This window comes from Hypanus sabinus, chromosome 3, assembly GCF_030144855.1.
Source record: "Hypanus sabinus isolate sHypSab1 chromosome 3, sHypSab1.hap1, whole genome shotgun sequence".
Taxonomy (NCBI): domain Eukaryota; kingdom Metazoa; phylum Chordata; class Chondrichthyes; order Myliobatiformes; family Dasyatidae; genus Hypanus; species Hypanus sabinus.
In genome coordinates this window covers 15,565,988-15,588,380 of record NC_082708.1, presented here as the reverse complement: position 1 = coordinate 15,588,380, position 22,393 = coordinate 15,565,988, and the positions used below count along the sequence as shown (strand labels likewise).

The following is a 22,393-nucleotide window of genomic DNA, read 5'->3' as shown; positions in this document are numbered from 1 at the left end:
AAATATGGGGAGAGAAATAGTCCATTCAGCCCACTGAGCCTGTTCCGCCATTTCATCATGACTGATGTATTATCCCTCTCAACCCCGTTCTCCTGCCTTTTCCTCATAACCTTTGATGCCCTTACTAATCAAGAACCTAACAACATCAGCTTTAACTATACTGAACTACTTAGCCTTCACAGAGATCTCTGGCAATGAATTCCACAGATTCGTGCTAATCTCTGTTCTAAAGAGATGTCCTTCTATCTGGTCCATGACTTCCCAACTTAAGAAAATATTCTCTCCACATCCATTCTATCTAGGTCCTTCAACATTCGATAGATTTCAATGAGATTTCGCAGCCCACTCCACCACCCCATTCTTCTAAACTCCAGCGAGTACAGGCCCAGAGCAATAAATGGTCCTTATACATTTACCCTTGCATTCCTGGAATCATTCTTGTGGATCACCTCTGGGCCAGCTCCAATTTGTTAGATAAGGGGCCCATACTGCTCATGATACTCCTAGTGCAATTTGACCAAAGCTGTAGGTTATGGGACTAGTTTACTAGGAGATGTTGGTCATCACAGTCAAGGTGGGCTGAAGGGCCTGATTATATTTCACTCAATGACTCTATGAGCATGGTCAATTTCTCCAGATACTCAACCCTGCCTGACAAAGGGAGTTGGACAAATGATAGCTGTAATCATCCCCTCCACTTGTGTCAGCTATTGTTGCTCCTTTTCCGGCCTTGTGGTGAATTGGGCAGCATTTTTTAAAATTGTTTTCTTCAAGGCCGAGTTGCTAGCTCAATGCTCAATCCCACCCACATTGAAAGTGTGCAAGGACCTGGCTGGTTTCGAACCCGGGACCATTCGCCCCTGGGTCTGGCGCTGATGCTACGACACCACTGACCAGTGATAGCATCAGCTACGTCCTTTGAAAAACGTGCATTATACCAATCATGCATTTTGTGGTAAAATAGTCTTTATTACAAGATGTACAGTACATTGAATTAACATTATAGACATTACTATACATCAGTGGACTCCACTCATATGTGCTCTCTGCTCCAGCAGCACCTCGGTACTAGAAGTATCTCCTTGAGTGCAACATTTAGATTTTTAGCTTTTTGTAGAAAGGTCTAAATGGTTGAAAATGTGACATTTCTCAGGTGGGCCAATATGTGTATCCAGCTGGGATGTGATGGAAATTTCCTACGATGAGAGGGTGGACAAACTTGGGTTGCTTCCACTGGAGCGGCAAGTTCTGAGGGGAGATCTGATGGAGATTTTGAGATCATAATAAGATTATGAGAGACATTGATAGAGTAGGGAGATAATATCTTTGAAATGTTGAATACCAGAGGGCATACATTTAAAATGGGAAGGAGCCATTTCAAAAGCGATCTGAGGGGCAGGTTTTTTTTACACAGAGAGTGGTGGGCCCCTGGAATGCACTGTCTGGGATGCTGGTAATGGCAGAAACATTAGAGACTTTTAAGAGGTGTTCAGATAGGCACATGAATGTGAGGAAGATGGACGGATATGGACATTGTGTAGATAGGAGAGATTAGTTTACCAATTGATTACTAATTTAATTTCTTTGGCACAATATTGTGGGCCGAAGGGCCTTTTCCTGTGTTATACTGTTCTGGTCTACATAATAAAGATAAAGTGACATCCGCTGCTGTATCACTCAGCCTTTACTAAATTATTCCCACGGCAAGGCTCGTTAAACAAAGACACTGCCTGGTGCGGAAATAATCCTCACAGACCAGCGCATCACAGATTCCTTGTGTTGTCTATTCTGTAGTTGGCTCTCTGTATGGGGGTGTGTGTGTGTTTGTGTGTGTGTAGTACACACTTTGTATGTATGATGCAGTATGTTATCGGCACAGATGTACGGTGAGGATGTATGAAACACACAAATACACTCAGCAACCACTTTATGTATAGGTATGCCTATATATGAATGCAAACATCTAATCAGCCAATCATGGGGCAGCAACTCAACGTATAAAAGCATAGAGACACGGAAGAGGGGTTCAGTTGTTGCTCAGACCGAACATCAGAATTGGGAAGAAATGTGAACTAAGTGACTTTGCCCGTGGAACGGGTTGTGGGCATCAGACGAGGTGGTCTAAGTATTTTAGAAACTGCTGATCTCCTGGAATTTTCATATAGAATTTAGAGAGAATGATGCAAAAAACAAGCAAAAAAATCCAGTGAGTGGTAGTTCTGTAGGGGAAATGCCTTGTTAATGAGAGGTCAGAGGAGAATGGCCAGACTGGTTCGAACTGACAGGAAGGCAACAGTAACTTAAATAACCACATTGTACAACAGTGGTGTGCAGAGGAGAATCTCTGAACACACAGCGCGTCAAACCTTGAAGTGGATGGGCTACAGCAGCAGCAGACCATGAATATCTACTCAGTAGCCACTTTATTAGGGACAGGAGGTAACAAAAAAAGTAGCCACTGATTGTAGTGGATAACGTGTGGGCAATTGTACCACATGTTGGCTGTGTGATGTGTATGCCCGTCCACACAGTGTGTGCCTTTGTACTGTATCTATCTAGGTGTGGTAGACTGGGGTTGGGGTGACGTCAGTGTTTTATTTTACAATTTTACTTTATCAACCAAACTGACAGCTAAACAATTGGTGGCAATGTATAAAAAAGACACTGAGATCTCTGCAAGGCTCATCAACCCCAAACACGTACCAAACTTCCACTGAAGTAACTTATAATTTGGTTGCTCAGGTGTTAATGGCCACGCAATCACAGAACTAACCACCTCTGGTTGACCTCTTGGTGGTTTGAACCTCATGTTTGGGAAGAAACTATAGCTGACAAGGATGATATTCAGTAATCATCGCTTCTGGACTGAGAAGGTAGCCTAGGAAACTCAGCAGATCGGGTAGCATCTATGGGGAGAGGGAGAGAGGGAGTTGGGGGGGGGGGGAGAGAGAGAGAGGGAGAGGGAGAGGGAGAGGGAGAGAGAGAGAGAGAGAGAGAGAGAGAGAGTTTTGCTCTAGATTTCCAGCATCTGGAGAACCTCTTGCGTTAATGTAATTTAGGAGTTCATTTAGTGCAACTAAGTGACTTGCGAAGCTACTTGAGAAGGTAGAAGCCTTGATGTAGTATAATGTCATATTAATTGTAGATCAGATTGCAGGTTTCATTCTCCATGGACATAGGTGATTTTGCAGAATACCACACTAATTACAGTCACTTTTACTGATCCATTTTTCTCCCTGATGTTTTGAACATATTATTTACATTCACAAACTTATTTTCCCCAGATCAAAGATCTAGCAGCATTACCCCTGAAGCAATGTGGCTGATTGTAAGAGATGTGAATTTGTTTACAGGATCTGGAAACAATCATCAGGTCAGTCGGCATCTGTGGAAAAGGAAACACGTCATAACTGGAGAGAAAACAGGTCAGTTCCAATTTCCAAGGTTGGGGAGAGGCAGAGAATTATTGCTCATTGCACTGTGACCCTCAGATTCCCATTGCCTGGTGCTCTAATAGTGGGCAGGCTATTTTGGTGCCAGAATTGAGGCGTTTCTTCCTAAAGGCACGATCCATCGTTAAGGACCCCCATCACCCCGGACATGCTCTCTTCTCATTGTTACCATCAAGGAGAAGGCACAGGAGCCAAAAGACAACACTCAATATTTTAGGAACGGCTTCTCCCACTTACCATCAGACTTCTGAATGGACAATGAACCCATCTACACTACTTCACTATATTTCTTTCTATTTTGTTTGTTTTTTTTGCACTTCTTATTTAAATACATATGTATTATCTTATTGAAATTTCTATTTTGTATTATCTATTGCAATGTACTGCTGCCACTAAACAATAAACTTCACAGCACATGCCAGTGATATTAAACCTGACTCTGATACTCATGCGTGGCGACACTAGCGGGCAGCCCCCAGCGCATTCGTAGGTGTGCTAGTTGTTAACACAAACAATGTATGTTTCGATGTGATAAATGAATCTGAATCTGTACCTAATTCTCTATTTCTCTCCGACTCTGAACCTATCCACCTGTGGCCGCCTACACTGTTGCAAAGTTGCCAACAATCTTTTGAGGGAAAATACTTCATCTTAAGTCTATTGCAGTTTCCTGACCTGATTATCAGATTTTCTTATTTTACAGATCTTAATATTTCCATATGAACAGAATTAGGTTATTCAGGACTTAAGCCTTTCTTCCTGCGTACAGTAGAACTATTTCTACCTGTAATTCATTTACAGTTTTTGGCTCAGATTTTCTCTCTTTCTACTTGTATACTGTGAACTGTTGAACATTTTCACTTCCCATGACTAACCACGGACATAACCATAATCTGCCTCTCACTGGTTTCACCCCATCAGAGACATTCCCTTTGTTCTCTCCCATCTCTCACCCACTTTCTTTGTAACTGAAAGGACTGCTTTGCTTACTTTCCCACCTTTGACCAAGGATTTTGGATTTGAAACTTTAACTACGCACTCTTTTGCACAAATGCTACCCAGCCTACTGTGTGTTTATGGCATTTTCTGTTTTTATTTCCATTTTCCAGTACCTTAAGTTCTTTATTCATCAATTGCAGGACCTAAGTGTTGCTGGCAAGCCCAGCCATCTCCTCGTACTTGAACTGAGTGGATTACTGCATCATTTTGAGCACTTTGTTGTGGACCTGTGCCGCACACTACATAAGGATGCTTATCAGTGATTGAGATTGAAGCATCGTATGAGAATTTAGAGCATTTCTCATTTTATTGGGAATGAAAGGGTTAATGCATTTGATGGTTTTGGGCCAGTATTTGCTTGCATTTAGAAGAATGGGCAGGGTGGGGGGGGGGGGAGGGGATCTCGCTGAAATCTATTGAATATTGAAAGGCCTAGATAGAGTGAAAGTGGAGAAGATGTTTCCTATAGTGGGCTAGTCTAGGATCGGAAGGCACAACTTCAGAATAGAAGAATGCCCCTTCAGAATAGAGATGAAGAGGAATTTCTTTCACTGGAGGGTGGCAAATTCTGTGAATTCATTGCTGTAGAAAGCTCTGGAGGCCAAGTCATCTGGTATATTTAAAGTGGAGTTTGATAGATTTTTTATTAGCGAGGGCATCAAACTTTATGGGAGAAGGCAGAAGAACGGGGTTGAGAGGAATAATAAATCGGCCGAGATGGACTCAATAGGCCAAATGGCTGAATTCTGCTCCTATGTCTTATAGTCTTACTATATTTTCACAGCGAGTTGCAAGTATTTGGAACGCACTGACTAAAAACGTGAAGAAATATTCACTGAATTTAAACAGTACCTCAAAGGTCTCTTGAACAGCCATGAGCTGTAGGTACGTGGCCCAAGAGCTAAGGTGTAGGATTAATCAAAACAGCACATTTTATTGGACCAATGGCCTTATTTTGTATCAAAATACTTTGCTTAAAGGATAGTAGATGTCATTTCCAAAGGGACTTAGGAGTGGCAGTAAGCTTTGCCATTGCTTTGTGAATTTGTGAGCCATACCAATTGCTATTTTGTCCTTCATATTGGAGTTAAGAATTTTTTACTGCAATTTTTATTGACCTGCTGTAGTGTTATCTTAAGAATAGTTTAGCAGTGATATGGCCAATTAATACATTCTGTTTGAAGCCTTGGCCAACCATTTCAGCAGAGACTTGCTGGACACTGTAGTATTGTGGAATAGTGGGATAGGAGCCAAACTAAGTTACCGAGCTCAAAATTAAAGCAGATATCCCTGTCTTTAATAATGACCTAGCATTTACAGGAAACTTACAAGCTATTGGTGCTTTAATTTATTTACATAGCTAGTGTAGTGGAAGTGGTCATTTGCAATTTCAAATTCTTAATGTACAATAAAATTAATTAAAATATTCAACCTTTATAAATTGGTTTGGCCTCATTTGTTTTTGTTGCACTATATTTTGGTATGGTTGTTGGATTTTTGGAAAGAGTTGGGGGGTGGAAGCTGGAATGGTAGGATTCATTCAGGTGGAAACATTAGGAGAAACATGAATCTCCTTGAAACAGTGAAAATTAAGATAAGATTGATTGAGGGTGTTCAAACTTCTGAAGGGATTTAGCAGAGGGCATAAGGAGAAACTGGCATCAGGGTTTCCTTTAAAGCAAGGGTTCCCAACCTTTTTTAATGCCACGAGCCCCTACCATTAACCGAGAGATCTGTGGACCCCAGGTTGGGAACCTCTGCTTTAGGGCATCTGGAAAAGAAGCAGAGAGAAAGGCAGCTCTACAAAACCCTGGTTAGACCATACTCGGAATATTGAATTGATTTCTGGTCATCTCATTTTCGGAAGGATGTGTAAGGATTAGAGAGGGTGCAGAGGAGATTTACCAGGATGCTGCCTCAAATTAAACAGCATGTCAGGTTGATCCAGTGAGGGTTTTTCTCTTTGGAGTGAAGGAGGATGAGAGGTGGCTTGGTAGCGGCATACAAGATGTTAAGAGGCATAGACAGAGTAGAGACTTATTCCCAGGGTGGAAATGGTTGAAACAAGGGGAAATAACTTTAAGGTGTTTGTAGGAAAGTATATGTGATGCTGGATGTGGTTTTTTTTACAGAGAGTGGTAGGAGCATGAAGCATACTGCCAGGGTGGTATTAGAAGTGGATGGATTAAGGACATACTCAAAATGCTGGAGGAACTCAGCAAGTCTGGCAGCATCTATGGAGAGGAACGAACATTCTACGTTTGGAAAGGAAAGAAGCCACAATAAGAAAGTGGGGAAGGAGGAGGAGTACAACCTGGCAGGTGATAGGTGACTACTTGATAGACACATGCTGATAGAAAAATGGAGGGTTATGTGGGAGAGAAAAGTTAGATTGATTGTAGGGTAGGTTAAAGGGTCAGCACAACATTGTGGGCCGAAGGGCCTGTTCTATGTTCAATGGGATCTGGAGATTGATAGTTCTTAGTCTGAGGAGCTGGATGTTTGGAATTACCTAAACATTTCACACATATTGCAGTTCAAATATTCCTTTCCCTTGACCCAATCCTTTAAGGCATAAGTTAGTATATATGTGCACAACTGGTATCTAAAACAGATTTCAGACTGAAATCATTTGTGAAAAAGTTGAAGCAGTGTCTTGTGCATTTTCTGTGAAAGTCAGTAAGGACAGTGTGCCATTTCATAACTGGTAGTGTCCACTGCAAGTGGGGAGGCAGCCATTCGGGCATTTCATTATGGAGAAAAAACAATTTGAAAGAAACTTTCCTTTAAAAAACATGAACATAGGTTATCTTGGAGTCACTGCCCAGCAAGTTCTTTGCAGTGCACTTGTAAAATCCAGTGTCTCTGTTGGAAGGGTTCTGGACAACGAGCGACCCTTGAGGATGGAGGAACTTGTTGCCAATCAGGCGAGCTTGGAGCGTTGCCGTGAGCCGAGTCCGGTCCGGCAGCTCCCAGCTTATTTCCGCTCTTGGAATCCCCATGGCCATGCAGTTCAGCTGGACCGAGCTGCCGTGACGGGCATAGGTCACCGGCGCTGGTCCGTTGGTGATGCGCGGTGGGTAGGCTATGACGATCACCGCCACGCTCATCAAGGTAAGGCCCAGCTCACTCACCGACTTGCAGGTGTAGGTGCCCCTGTCGTACACCGAGGCCTCGTGGACGATCAGGGACCCGTTCTGCAACAGTGAAAAGCGGCCCACAGATTGGGGTCTGCTCAGAACCACCCCGCTGGGTAAAATCCAGGATAACTGAGGCAGGGTGCTGCCTCCACTCATGCAGTCAAGTCGCATACTCTCTCCAGGTAAAACTTTGATCAGGCTCGTGTATCGATTGCGTATCTCTGGATTGTGTCCAATCTCCAAGGTGACAAATCTCTCCACAGAGCCTACTGTATTCCTGGCGATGCAGCGATAAGAACCAGCCTCTGTGGCGGTAGGGCTGCTGATGTGTAATGTGCCGTCTCTTGCGTGGTACATCTTTGGTAACTGCTGACCAGACATCAGCTTCTTTCCATTCGGTAAGATCCAGGTTACCTCCGGGGTGGGGCTCCCCCTGGTGGAACAGTTAAGGTTAACGCTGTTGCCAATCACAATGGCGACCCCGGCGTTCAGTGGGTTGGTAAATGAAGGCTTCTCCAGGCTGCCCTGCACGTCCAGCTGCACTGTGAGCCTCGCCTCACCCCCTTCGTTGCGAGCAATGCACGTAAACTGGGCTCCGTCCGACAGCTTCAGGCTCCTGATGTCCAGGGTGCCATTGCGGTGTACCTGAATTCTATCCCCATGGTACGGCGCAGTCACAATAATGTTCTCGGGCAGCACCCACATAACCCGCGGAGCGGGTATGCCTTCTGCTCTGCAGTCAATCAGCTTGCGGCTTTCCCTCATTGCTGTGTCCTTGACTATGATGTTGGAGCTCGTCCACCCATTAATGCTTGGGGGTTCAATAACTACTCGCACGGTGACGATCCTTCTCCTCTCCCCAGCTGTGTTTCTGGCTGTGCACGTGTAGTTCCCGCCATCTGACCTCTGAACCTTCTGTATGAACAGAGTGCCATCGGTGCCCAGTTGGTACTTCGACGAGGGGAAGATCAGCTTGTTAGTTGGAGAGCGCCAGGTGACCCAGGGGGTGGGTTCCCCCTTGGCTTCGCACTTCAATGAGGAGGTATCGCCGTACGGCACTTCAACAAGAGAGGGGGTGTGACCCTTGAAGGTCGGAGGCTCGGCCAGCACCTTCACGTTGACTTTCATCTCATCCTTGCCGACCTGGTTGACGGCGTAGCACGTGTAGTCGCCTTCATCCTTCAGGCCCACCTCGTTGAAGTAAAGGGTACCGTTATCAAAGACAGTGTATCTTCGCATCCTTGTTCCACTGTCATCTGACTGCATGACACTGTTGACCATGGTGCCGTCCGGCAAGCCCCACGAGATCTCAGGATCTGGTAGCCCCGATGCTATGCAATCAACTTTCAGGTCTTTACCATACATCACCTTATGGTTGGCATCTTGCTTGTATTCAATCTTCGCTGGTTTCATCATAACATTGACCTTAAGCACCATGAAGTCATCCCCCATGTTGTTTCTGGCGATACACAGGTAATCACCTGCATCTTTGTCTGTCACATACTGGACCATGAGTGTGCCATTGTCGAACACTTTGATTCTCTTGCTGTAACTGCAAAATAAACCAGAGTAAGAGTTGGCATTGGCAACATTACATTACAAAAACATAGATCACAGAACACTATAGCATCGTGCAGAAGCTTCACTCTGCAATGTCGTGGCAACTTTTTGACCTACCCTATGATCTATCTAACCCTCTTACATAGTCCTCCATTTTTCTTTCAATAAGATAGATTGAAAGCATTACTATGGTGTAAATTTTATTTGTTGTATATCTTAGTTATGCAAAATTGCCTTATAGAACAAAGATCATTACAGCACAGTACAGGCCCTTTGGCCCTGTAAGTTATGCCAATGACATCACGGGCACTGGTTTCATCAATTTTATTGTGTTTCTTGGACTTGCAGTGTAATACTTATATGATGACATATAAGTATTTTGTTAACACATTTGCTTTGAAATTTTGATCAATCTAACCCTTCCCTCCTGCATAGCCTTCCATTTTTCTATTATCCATGTCACTGTCTAACAGCTCCTTGCATACCCCTAATGTATCTTCCTCTACACCATCTCTGGCAAGGAGTTTGATGCACCCACCACTTTCTGTATAAATAAATTACCTGTGACAGACTCCTTATACTTTCCAAACAATCACCTTGCTTTGCATTAGCCATTTCCATCTTGGAACACGTCTTTGGCCATACACTTGATCTACACACCTTATCATTCTACACCTCTATCAAGTCACTTCTCATCCTCCTTTGCTCCAAAGAGAAAAGCCCTACCTCGCTCAGTCTATCTTCCTAAGACATGCCGTCTGATCCAGGCACAATCCTGGTAAATTGTCACAGGTACCAGGGTGCTGTGAAAAACTTGCCTTGCATAGTTGTGGTCCCAACTGAACAAGTTTTACCGCTCCAATTCGCCAGAGTATGGTTAGCCGCCACTGCACCTTTAAGGCTCAGACTGTCAATTATTTTCTGCTACAATTGTTCGTGGAAAGCCTGAACTCAGCTGAGCACTCAGTGAACAGTCATAAGAGTTCCGTGTCCAGTACTACTGTTTGTGATGTTGACCTTGGATGTCATTTGTGTTGTCTTCGTTAACTACGTCTGAGTTAATTCGAGATCATTCCCTACACATTGGTTCACCATCGCCCATAGCTCTCATGGTACACATGCTGTTCATGCAGATCAAATCATTACACAGTGCAATGTAAAACAGTAACAATGCATAATCACTTCTTACAAAGCCAAACCCAATAAACGAATGGCAGTGATGCTTCACTACCAGATGAACTCAATGGCTCCTACACCCACTTTGAAAGGGAGAATATAACTGCAGCTGTGAAGATCACTGCTGCACCCGGTGACCCTGTGACCTCTGCCTTGGAGGCCGATGTTTGGCTGTCTTTAAAGAGGGTGAACCCTTGCAAGGCGTTAGGCAACAACGGAGCACCTAGTAGGGTTCTGAAAACTTGTGTCAACGAACTGGCGGGAGCATTCAAGGACATTTCCAACCTCTCAATGCTACGGGTGGAAGTTCCCACTTGCTTCAAAAAGGCAACAATTATACCAGTGCCTAAGAATAATAATGTGAGTTGCCTTAATAAGTATCCCCCAGTAGCACTCACATTGAGAGTGATGAAGTACTTTGAGAGGTTGGTCATGACTAGACTGAACTCCTGCCTCAGCAAGGACCTGGACCCATTGCAATTCGCCTGTCACCACTATATGTCAATGCAGACACAATCTCAACGGCTCTCCACATGGACCACCTGGACAACACAAATACCCATGTCAGGATGCTGTTCATCCACTATAGCTCAGCATTTAATATGATCATTCCCACAATCCTGATTGAGAAGTTGCAGAACCTGGGTCTCTGTGCCTCCCTCTGCAATTGGATCCTTGACTTCCTACCCAGAAGAACAGAATCTGTGCAGATTGGTGATAACATCTTCCTCGCTGACGATCAACACTAGCACCTCAGTGGTGAGTGCTTAGCCCACTGCTCTACTCGCTATATACACATGACACTGTGGCTAGGCGTAGCTCAAATATCATCTATAAGTTTGCTGATGATGCAACCATTGTTGGTAGAATCTCAGATGGAGATGGGTACAGGTGCGAGATATACCAACCAGTAGAGTGGTATCGTAGCAACAGCCTTGCACTCAACGTCAGTAAGACAAAACAGCTGATTGTGGACTTCAGGAAGGATAAGACAAAGGAACACATACCAATCCTCATAGAGGGATCAGAAGTGGAGAGAGTGAGTAGTTTCTAGTTCCTGGGTGTCAAGATCTCAGAGGACCTAACCTGGTCCCAACATGTAAAGAAGGCAAGGCAGTGACTATACTTCATTAGGAGTTTGAAGAGATTTAGTATGTCAAAAAGAACACTCAGAAACTTCTATAGATGTACAGTAGAGAACATTATGACAGCCTGCATCACTGTCTGGCATGGGGGAGCTAGTGCACGGGACCAAAAGTAGCTGTAGAGGGTCGTAAATTTAGTCAGCTCCATCTTGGGTACTAGCCTACAAAGTACCCAGGACATCTTCATGGTCCGGTGTCTCAGAAAGGCAGTGTCCATTATTAAGGACTCTCAGCCCCCAGGGCATGCCCTTTTCTCACTGTTACCATCAGATAGGAAGTATAGAAGCCTGAAGGCACACACTCAGTGATTCAGGAACAGCTTCTTCCCCTCTGCCATCCGATTCCTAAATTGACATTGAATCCATAAACACTACCTCACTTTTTTAATATATATTATTTCTGTTTTTGCATGACTTTTAATCTATTCAATATACATATACCATAATATATTTATTTTTTTCCTTCTATACTATTTATTCCATTGAACATCTACTGCTAAGTTAACAAATTTCATGACCCATGTCATGATTATGCAGAAAGTTTGAAGTTAATAACTCATCAGCGGTGATTGATGTTTGTAGCCTAGGGTAGAAGGAGATGAGTTATTAACTTCAAACTTTCTGCATAATCACTCAAAGAGCTGACCTGCATTTGCAAGTAACGAGAGCTGTATAACTCGTCTCCTTCTACCTTAGGCCACAAACTTATCAATCACCCACCGTATATACGATCCTGAGATTCATTTTCTTGTGGGCATAATCAGTACATCTATAGAATAATGACCATAACAAAATCAATGAAAGACTGCAAAACTTTGGCATTTAACCATAGTGCAGAAGACAGCAAACTATGCAAATACAAAATTAAAGGAATACAAATAATAAATTTAAAAAACAATAAGTATCAAGGACATGTGATGAAAGTGGATCCATTGGTTGTGGGAACATTTTAAAGATGGGGCAAGTGAAGTTATTCCCTTTGATTCAAGAGCCTGATGGTTGAGGGGTAGAAACTGTTCCTGAACCTGGTAGTGAAAGACCTGAGGCTCTTGTACCTTATTCTTGATGGCAACCGGAGAAGAGAGCATATCCTGGGTAGTGGGAGTCCTTGACGATGTATGCTGCTTTCCTGGAACAACATTCCATGTAGACGTGCTCAGTGATGGGGAGGGCTTTACCAGTGCTGGACTGGGCCATATCCACTACTTCGTGTATGAATTTTTGTTCAAGGGCGTTAATGTTTCCATACCAGGCTGTGATGCAGCCAGTCAATTAACTCTCTGCTGTGTATCTATTGAAGCTTGTCAAAGTATTAGATGACATGTCAAATCTTTGCAAACTCCTAAAGAAGTAGGGGCACTGCCGTGCTTTCTTTGTAATTGCACTTACTTGCTAAGCTCACTTTTGCCCTCTTAGATGGACTCTTGACTTCACAATCCACTTAAAGCTTTGTACCTCATTGTCATTCTCCACCGCACTTTCTCTGCAACTGTGACACTATATTCTGTATTCTGTTATTACTTTTCCCTTGTAATACCTCGACGTACTGACATGATGAATGATCTGTAGGGATGGCATGCAAAGCAAAGTTTTTTTCCACTGCACCTCAGCACATGTGACAATGACAGACCAATTTAATTTATATTCTTCCAGGAGAAAACTATAAGTTTTAGTGTTAACAGTTTTTCCATGCCTTGAAGTTTACCTAGATTTAATACAAAAACTCTTTATATAATGCATGCCATTTAACTGGAAAGGGCGAAGAGTGGATTCATGAGTATGCTACTGGGACTAGTTATAAGAAGAGACTAGATAGTCTAATTTGCTTTATTTTGAGCCTAGATGATACCTGCTAGATGTGTATAAAATGATGAGCAGTGGAGATATGGTGGCTGGTCAAAACTAGAGCGCCACAGTAATGTAGCGGGGAGCAGGACGTTTTGCAGCTTCGGACGCAAGATTGGGAGTCAGTTTCAGCCACTGGGGGTAAGGAGTAAGTACGTTCTCCCTGTGACCATGTGGGATTGCTCCAGGTGTTCTGGTTGCCTTCCATATTCCAAAAGCATACTGCTTAGGATTAGTGAGTTGTAGGCACGCTACATTGGCACCTGAAGAGTGCTGACACTTGCCCAGCACAACCCTCGCTGATTTGACATGACACAAAATGATATATTTCACTCTATGTTTTCATGTACATGTGACAATTAGATCTAATCTTTAGAGGACAACAATTTAAGGCGAGGGGAGGAGGATTTAAAGGGAACCTGAGTGGAAATAATTTCACGCAGACGATGGTGGGCATAGGGAACGAGCTGCCAGAGGGAGCGATATGGGTTGACACAGTTACAATATACAGTCTGTTCCCTTGTTTGCTTCTCTCTCCCATCTACCTCTGTTAAGGCCCATTAGAATCTTACAAAGTTGAATAAGGTCACCCTTCTTGTATTCAGTTATAGTCCCCTCTTTATGGGACGGATATGAAAGCGTTAGAGATGGTGCCAAAGCAAATCTTATGAAGATAGGTTGAGCAAGCTGGAGTTTTTCTCTTCAGAGCAAAGCAGGATGTTAGAAGTGTACAGTATATGATGATAAGAAGCATAGATCAAGTGAATAGCCAGAGATTTTTTTTCCTAATGAGAGCGGGCATAACTTTAAGGTGATTGGAGGGAAGTATAGGGGGATGTCAGAAGTTCAGTAAGTATTTTGTACTGAGTGTAGTGGGTGCGCTACCAGGCGTGGTGGTAGAGGCAGAAACGTTACGGACATTTTAGAGACTTTTAGATAGACTTTTAGACTTGGATGAAATAAAAATGGAAGGGTATGTAGGAGCGAAAGGTTAGACTGATCTTAGAGCGGGTTACAAGATCAGCATAATATCGTTGGCCAAAGGAAACTGAGAGGGCTTTTGCTGCAATAGCAGCAATGACTCACAGGGTAGTATATGCTGACATATATACAGCATGTTCGTACTTTAATAACAGATTTTCTTTTGAAATTTTTGAACTTTTTGAACAACACATCCCTCCTCGACTGAAATTGCTCATCTGGTTACTGAGCATCCTTACTGTACCTGTAGTGTGAATCCACGAGCAATTTTGAAGGCAGTCTCCAGAATACCCTTGGTCCTGGATTCCCGGCTGCCTCACAGTCCAGGTGCAGAATGCTGCCGTAACTAACATCCACTCTCTGAGGAGAAGACAGGGTGATCTTCGCTGTGGCCGAGTGCTTCTGGATTCCAATGCCCACCGTCCTCCTGGCCACGCCAACCACATTAGTGGCCACGCACTCGTAAGTGCCCACTTCCCGCGGCGACAGGTGGCGGATGTAGAGGGTGCCATTCGGGAAGACGAACAGGTTGCCATTGATGAACTGGGAAGGCCGGATCTGCACGCCGCCTGCCAGGATCCAGCGGACGTTGGCGGGTGGGGCCGCCCTGGTGGTGCAGTGGGCATGGACGGACTGGCCCAATGCCGCTGAGACATTCTCTGCCCTCTGCCCCAGGATCCGAGGGGGAAGGGCAGAGATGTGCAGCCTCACTGTCACCACGTCAGCCCCCGCTGCATTGCCAGCGATGCACCTGTAGACCCCCCGGTCAGAGAAGGCGGTCTGCCTGATGTCCAGTGTCCCATCGGCGGCCAGCGTCGCACTGCCGTCCACGTCACCCGGCACCCGCAGCATGCGCCGGCTCGGCAGCAACCAGGCGACATGCGGGGCTGGGCTCCCTTCAGCCTTGCACTCCGCCGTGAACGGCTCGCCCAGGTAGACGGTGGCATCCCGATGGCGGGCTTCGGATATCCGTGGTGGCTGGGCCAACACAACCAGGGTAACCAGCATCTGGTCGGCACCATGAGGGTTCTGCGCCACACACAGGTACTGCCCGCGGTCCTGCACCTCGGCCCCACGGATACTGAGGGTCCCGTTGCCAAAGACTTCAAACCTCACTGAACTGCTGCCTGTGGTCATTACTGCCCCTGAAAGAAACACAAAGTCTTGAAGACTGAATGGAATCATAGAACATATTTAAATATCTGACACTAGAGGGCATGCATTTATGTTGAGAGAGGGGTCATAGATCAAAGTGTGTATGCAGTATTCAACCCTGAAATTCACCTTCCCCACAGACAGCCACAAAACAAATAAGGACCATGGAACCAATCCGTGCAAAGAAAACCATCAAACATCAAACAACCCTGCCCCACCATGTGCAAAGAAAACCATCAAACATCAAACAACCCTGCCCCACCATGTGCAAAGAAAACCATCAAACATCAAACAACCCTGCCCCACCATGTGCAAAGAAAACCATCAAACATCAAACAACCCTGCCCCACCATGTGCAAAGAAAACCATCAAACATCAAACAACCCTGCCCCACCATGTGCAAAGAAAACCATCAAACATCAAACAACCCTGCCCCACCATGTGCAAAGAAAACCATCAAACATCAAACAACCCTGCCCCACCATGTGCAAAGAAAACCATCAAACACCAAACAACCCTGCCCCACCATGTGCAAAGAAAACCATCAAACATCAAACAACCCTGCCCCACCATGTGCAAAGAAAACCATCAAACATCAAACAACCCTGCCCCACCATGTGCAAAGAAAACCATCAAACATCAAACAACCCTGCCCCACCATGTGCAAAGAAAACCATCAAACATCAAACAACCCTGCCCCACCATGTGCAAAGAAAACCATCAAACATCAAACAACCCTGCCCCACCATGTGCAAAGAAAACCATCAAACATCAAACAACCCTGCCCCACCATGTGCAAAGAAAACCATCAAACATCAAACAACCCTGCCCCACCATGTGCAAAGAAAACCATGCAAACAGCAACAAAAAAAAATTAAAAAACACAAAAGGCATATTTCAGTACAGTTCTTTGGAGATCCCTGGAGCACTTTTGTCATGGAAAATGGCCGGTGCCTGGAATGTACTGCCAGTGGTGGTGGTGGATTAAGTGCACCATTAAATGCATTTAAGAGATGCCTAGATAGGCACATGTTTTGCTGCAGGCATAGGAGGCTGTTCTGCTCATCATTGGCTTGCCCAGACCAAGATGTAACTTTCTACTAATCCTTCTTCCCTGTTTTCAGTCCATTTACCCATTATACCCATTATAATTACTGATCACCAGGGCATTTTTAAAATCATAGAGTTAAACATGACTCAACAACCCATTAACAGTCGTCCTCTCCTTGCTACCATCAGTGAGGAGGCACTGGAGTTTGCAGACACTAACTCAACAATTCAGGAACAGCTTCACCACCAGATTTCCAAATGGACAATGAACCTGTGAACGCTCCCTCAGTATTCTTCTTCTCTTTTTGCACTGTTTATTTAATTCAGTTTTCTTTTTGAAATATACTTACTGTAATTTATAGATTTTATTATTGTGTACTGTAAAGGACTGCTGCAACAAATTAAATAAATAAGCAACAAATTTCATGACATGTGATTCTGATTCTGAATCTGGTACTAGCCCTGCACAACAGAGCTGGAGCTTCCATTTCTTCTGCCACTTACCGGTACCCCGCACAATTTAGAAAGGCCAGTTAAACTACAACCCAGCATGTCTTTGAGATGTGGAAGGAAATTGGGGCAACAGGACAAAACACAGGGGCACACAGGGGGAAGTCCCCATGGGTATTGAGGGCCTGAGTAATGGGGAGAGGTTGGGCAGGCTAAGGATTGCAGCAAAGGAGACCGATGCCGGTGTAAAGGTTTATAATCTCATGAGGGACGTTGATAGGATCAATGTGAACTAATCTTCTCGTCAGGGTTGGGGAATCAAGCACTAAAGAGCAAATTCAAAGTCAAAATTCAAAGAATGTATATGCCATTATATAAATCTCTGAGATTCATTCTCTTCAAGAATTTACAGGAAAATAACAAAATTCAATAGAAGTTATGAAAATCTATATATAAACAAAGACTGAGAAACAACCAATGTGCCAAAGCAGACAAATCATGCAAATAATTAAAAAAATACTGAGGACACAAAAATGAGTCCATCGGTTGTGGAGTTAGTTCACCGTTGAGGTGTTGAAGCTGAGAAATGAGGGATCTAATAGGAACCTAAGGGGTGGTGTGTACACGGAACGAGCTGTGACAGGAATGGCTGAAGCAGGTACATAAACAACATTAAAAAGCAGTTGGACAGTAACATGGTAGGAAAGATCATAAAGAGACACATATACATCGAAATATTGAAATATAGAGTGAAATGTGGTATCCTTTGTGTCAATGACCAACACAGTTCAAATATTGTGCAGGATCAGTCCACAAATGTCGCCAAGCTTGAGGGTATAGGTGAGGGCACAGGTGAGCATACTGATGAAGACAGGTGAGGGTATAAATGAGATTACAGTTGAGGGCATTGGTGTAAACTACCATCAGAAGCATGACAGGTTATATTAGTAACATGATAAACATTTTCTTTTCTGCCCAAACCTCCTAGAATATTAGTATGCTAAATGCGTAGAAGGGTTAAATTCCCAGAAGATTTACAACAAAGGAAGCAATTTTGCCCTAATCTGGGGCTTCACCTAGCCATTCAGAAATGTCAGAACAGAATGAGGTTTATTATCAATGATATGTGGTGAAATTTGTTGTTCTGTGTCTGCAGTACAGTGCAAGACATTAAAAATTATTATAGGTTACAAAAGTAAAATAAATAATTAGTGCAAAAGAGGAGTGAGTTAGTGTTCATGGACTGTTCAGAGTTCTGATGGTGGAGGGGACGAAGCTGTTGCTAAAATGTTGAGATTGGGCCTTCAGGCTCGAATTCCTCCTCCCTATGGAAGTGGTGAGAAGGGGGTATGTTCCGGTAGGTAACACCGTTGTAATGATGGATGCCAACTTCTTCGGTGGAGAGGGTTGTGCCGTGGTGGAACCAGCTCAGTTTACAACCCTCTGCGGCCATAAGACCATAAGATTACTTAATTCAGTTGTTGATAGTCTATTGTCAATCTCCAACAACCATCTGGTTTCCTTACTGGTCATATGAGACCATAGACCAAAAGACAAAGGAGCAGAAGTCGGCCATTCGGCCCATCGAGTCTGCTCCACCATTTACGTCATGAGCTGATCTAATCTCCCCTTTAGTCCCATTCCCTCGCCTTCTCACCATAACCTTTGATGCCCTGACTACTCAGATACCTATCAATCTCTGCCTTAAATACACCCAATGACTTGGCCTCCTCAGCCGCCCGTGGCAACAAATTCCATAGATTCTGGCTAAAAAAAATTTAGCCTCTGTTGATCCTGCATATCGTGCTATCTAGTCTAATCCCACCTCCCACCATTAGCTCCATGGCTCTGCAGTCACAATTTTTCACATGCGTACCCAAGAAAGCTTTAACCGCAACGAGTGCTCCTTGTCTCTCGGGTCCCTTCAGTCAGTGAGTTCTAGACCCACCTCTGGGCGAAAAAGAAAAATCTATGTCTTCAAATCCTGCTACTGATTACTTTAAGATCCTGTTTCCTGCATTTTGGCCTCTGTTCATGTCAATAAATTCTTCCTATTTGACCCATCCAGGACCCATGATTGGATACACCTCAATTGTCTCCATGCAGCAATTCTCTGTTCCAAAGAAAGCAACCCAGCAATGTTTCACCCTAACTAAAATGTTTCAGACCTGGCAGCTTCTTCATAAATCTTCTCCAAAGTAATCTCAACTGTTCTGTAATGTGGTGACCAGCTGTGCTCGAACCAAGGTTTGCTTCAGTTCAAGCTAAACCGTCCCGTTGTTATGCTTGTGTCTTTGGCTAATAAAGTAAAGCATTGTGATTGCTTTTTCATCAGATTTCCACACATCCTGCTGCCTGTGTTCTCTGTTCGTCCAGAACCCTCAATATCCTCCCGTTTACTGTTAGTTCCCCTTTGTCTTCATAAACGTTCCCAACCGCATTACCTCACACTTCTCTGGACTGAACTCCATCTACACCACTGGCCAGACCTTCTTTTGTTAAGATGTTGAAAGAGTCCATCTGGCTCAGTGAGATTTTCCTAGCCTTCAGAGCAATTCCAGCATCTCTTACACCCAGTGATACTTTCACACCCGACTTCTGTAACCTCCCGCAGCCGGTTTCCACCTCAATAGCAAGCGCACAGCTAGTTTTGCACCCACTGACGAATTAATGAAGTTAAATTCATTATTACAAAGCACAAGGGGATGATCGTTCACGAGAACGATCCCAGAAATCAAAGGGCTAACATATGAGGAGCGTTTCGACACGTACAAACAAGCTGGATGAACTCAGCAGGTCGGGCAGCATCCATTGAACTGAGCAGTCAACGTTTCGGGCCGAGACTCTTCGTCAGGACTGAAGAAGGAGGGGGAAGGGGCCCTATAAAGAAGATGTGGGGGGGAAAGGTGGAAGGTGCCAGGTGAAAAACCAATCAGGGGAAATATCAAGGGGTGGGGGAGGGGAAGCAGGGAAGGGAATTGGCCAGGGAGATGAAGAAGGAACGTAAGGGGAAAGCACTATGGGTAGTAGAAGGCAGAATCATGAGAGAGGTTAATAGGCAGCTCGAAGAGGGGGTGTGTTTGTTGGCTCTGGGCCTGTACTCACAGGAGTTTATTTTTAAACAGAGAGTAGCTTTATCTGTCATATGTACATAGAAACCTACAGTGAAATGCATCATTGGCATCAAGGGCCAACGCTGTCTAAGGATGATCTAAGGGTGACCCACAGTATTACCATGTTTCCAATGCCAACATAGCGTACTGACTTAGTAACCCTAACCCGCATGTCTTTGGAATGTAGGATAAAACTGGAGCACATGAAACAAACCCACACAGTCACATGGAGAACGAATCCTGGTCTTACAGTTGGCACTGTAAAACATTATGCTAACCATTACGTTACCTTGCCACCCAGAATGGGGGCTGGGGGGGGTTCTCATTGAAACTTAATGAATATTGAAAGTCCTAGATCAGGGGTTACCAAATGTTTTTATGCCATCGACCTCTCCTATTAACAAAAGGGACCATGTATCCCAGGTTTGGAACTCCTGTCCAAGTTGGAGTGGACACGGAGAGGATATTTCCAATAGTGGGGGGAGTCTAGGACCAGAGGACACAGCCTCAGAAAAGGAATAAGGAGGAATTTCTTCAGCCAGAGGGTGGTAAACCTATGGAATTCATTGCCAAAGATGGTTGTGGGGAACAAGTCATGGAGTATATTGAAAGTGGATGTTGATAGGTTCTTGATTAGTAAGGGTGTCAACATTTACGGGGAGAAGGCAGGAGGATGGGGATGAGAGGGAAAGAAATCAGTCATGATTGAATGGTGTAGCAGAGTCGATGGGCCACTTGGCCTAATTATGCTCCTATGTCTTATGTTCTAACTCCTGTTACTCCCACTGGTAACAAGTCTTCAGACACCAAAGGAACCATCACTATCAACACTTTTTATAAAACTCCGATTTAATATTGGATACAGGATCACTCTCCCTTGAGGTCCATGGGTTTCTACTCACTGGACCAATCTGTGACATGAGCAATCTCTCTGAGGCCTTGCAAAAACCTAAGTAGATTACTTCTAAATCGAGGTAGAATCCTTCCTGCTGCCATAAGGAAGAAGGCACAGAGCCTCCCGAACCATGCTACCAGGTTAAGGGACAGTTATTATCCCTCATCCACTAGGCTCTTGAACCAGATGGGATAACTTACCCCCAACACTGAACTGTTCCCACAATCAATGGACACTTTCAACAACTCTTCATTTACTTCAGGCAGATGGGGCTCATCAGCCGCGGTTGGCAGCTTATCTAGGAGAAGGAACACTGTCATCTCAAACCTCTGCTGCTTACAGCTATACCCACTCATGGGGAATGCTTTGGGAACAAACCCCGAGGAAAATTCCAGAGCTGGAGTCCCTAAGGCAGCCCCACGTTGAGTTCAGCACTGACTGGCAACTCCTGCAACACTGCTGGTGCAAATTATATTGGTCTCTGCCATTCCTTTGGCTTCATCCGCTGTGTGGAGAGGGGCAGCCTGATACATGGACGACAGCTTGCTCCCCATATCATACTGACCTGGCTTGTATATAACGTAGACAGTTGGGATTCAACATCCATGGTCAATCCCAACCAACAGAGGGTTTCAGACCTAACTATCCCTTAAATGCCACTATCCAATCTGCTACTGCCACATACCCCTGGCAGTCTGTTTCAGGCACCCCTTGGGGAAAAAAGGACTTAAGCCACGCATCTTCTTTAAACTTTCCTGCACTCTCCTTATATGCATGTCATCAAATATTTTTGACATCCTTCTCATAGCAAAAGATACCGATCGTCTGTCTTTTCTAGGCCTCTTATAACTTTACAAATTTCTGTCACATCTGACCTCAACCTGTGATGCTCCAAAGAAAACAATCCAAGTTTGAAAGAGTACTGAGAAAACTTATAATAATGTTGCCAGCTCTGGAGGACCCGAGTTATGAAGAAAGATTGAATAGGTTAGGACTTTACTCCTTTGAACTGAGAAGATTGAGCAGAGATCTGATAAAGGTATGCAAAGTTACGAGGGGTATAGATAGGGTAAATACAAGCAGGCTTTTTACACTGAGGTCACAGGTTAAGGGTGAAAGGTGAAAAGTTTAAGAGGCACATGAGGAGAAACGTCTTCACTCAGAGGCTGTGAGAGTGTGCAATGAGTTGCCAGTACGAGCTCAATTTTAATGCTTAAGAGAAGCTTGGATAGATTCATGGATGATAAGGGTAAAGGAAGCTACTGGTCCCAGTACAAGTTGATGGGAGTAGGCAGTTTAAATGATTTGGCTTGGACTAGATGGGCCAAAGGGGCTGTTTCTGTGCTGTACTTCTCTATGACTCTCCTTATAACTAACGCTCTCTAATCTACTGAACCGCTTCAGGATCCTCTACAAAGCTTCCACAGTTGCGC

At 44.2% G+C, this 22,393-nt stretch overlaps 1 protein-coding gene across 1 annotated transcript in view; it reads right to left on the bottom strand.

The window, feature by feature from the left end:
* Window positions 1–7,220: 7,220 nt before the first annotated feature.
* Window positions 7,221–22,393, bottom strand: part of mxra5a (matrix-remodelling associated 5a) — a 77,608-nt gene continuing 62,435 nt past the window's right edge. The window contains exons 6-7 of the mRNA XM_059963752.1: window positions 14,542–15,442; window positions 7,221–9,143 (exon numbers count right to left, since the gene is read on the bottom strand). Coding sequence (XP_059819735.1) covers window positions 7,238–9,143; window positions 14,542–15,442 — 2,807 coding nt within the window. The 3' untranslated portion in view covers window positions 7,221–7,237. The remainder of the gene's footprint in view (window positions 9,144–14,541; window positions 15,443–22,393) is intronic.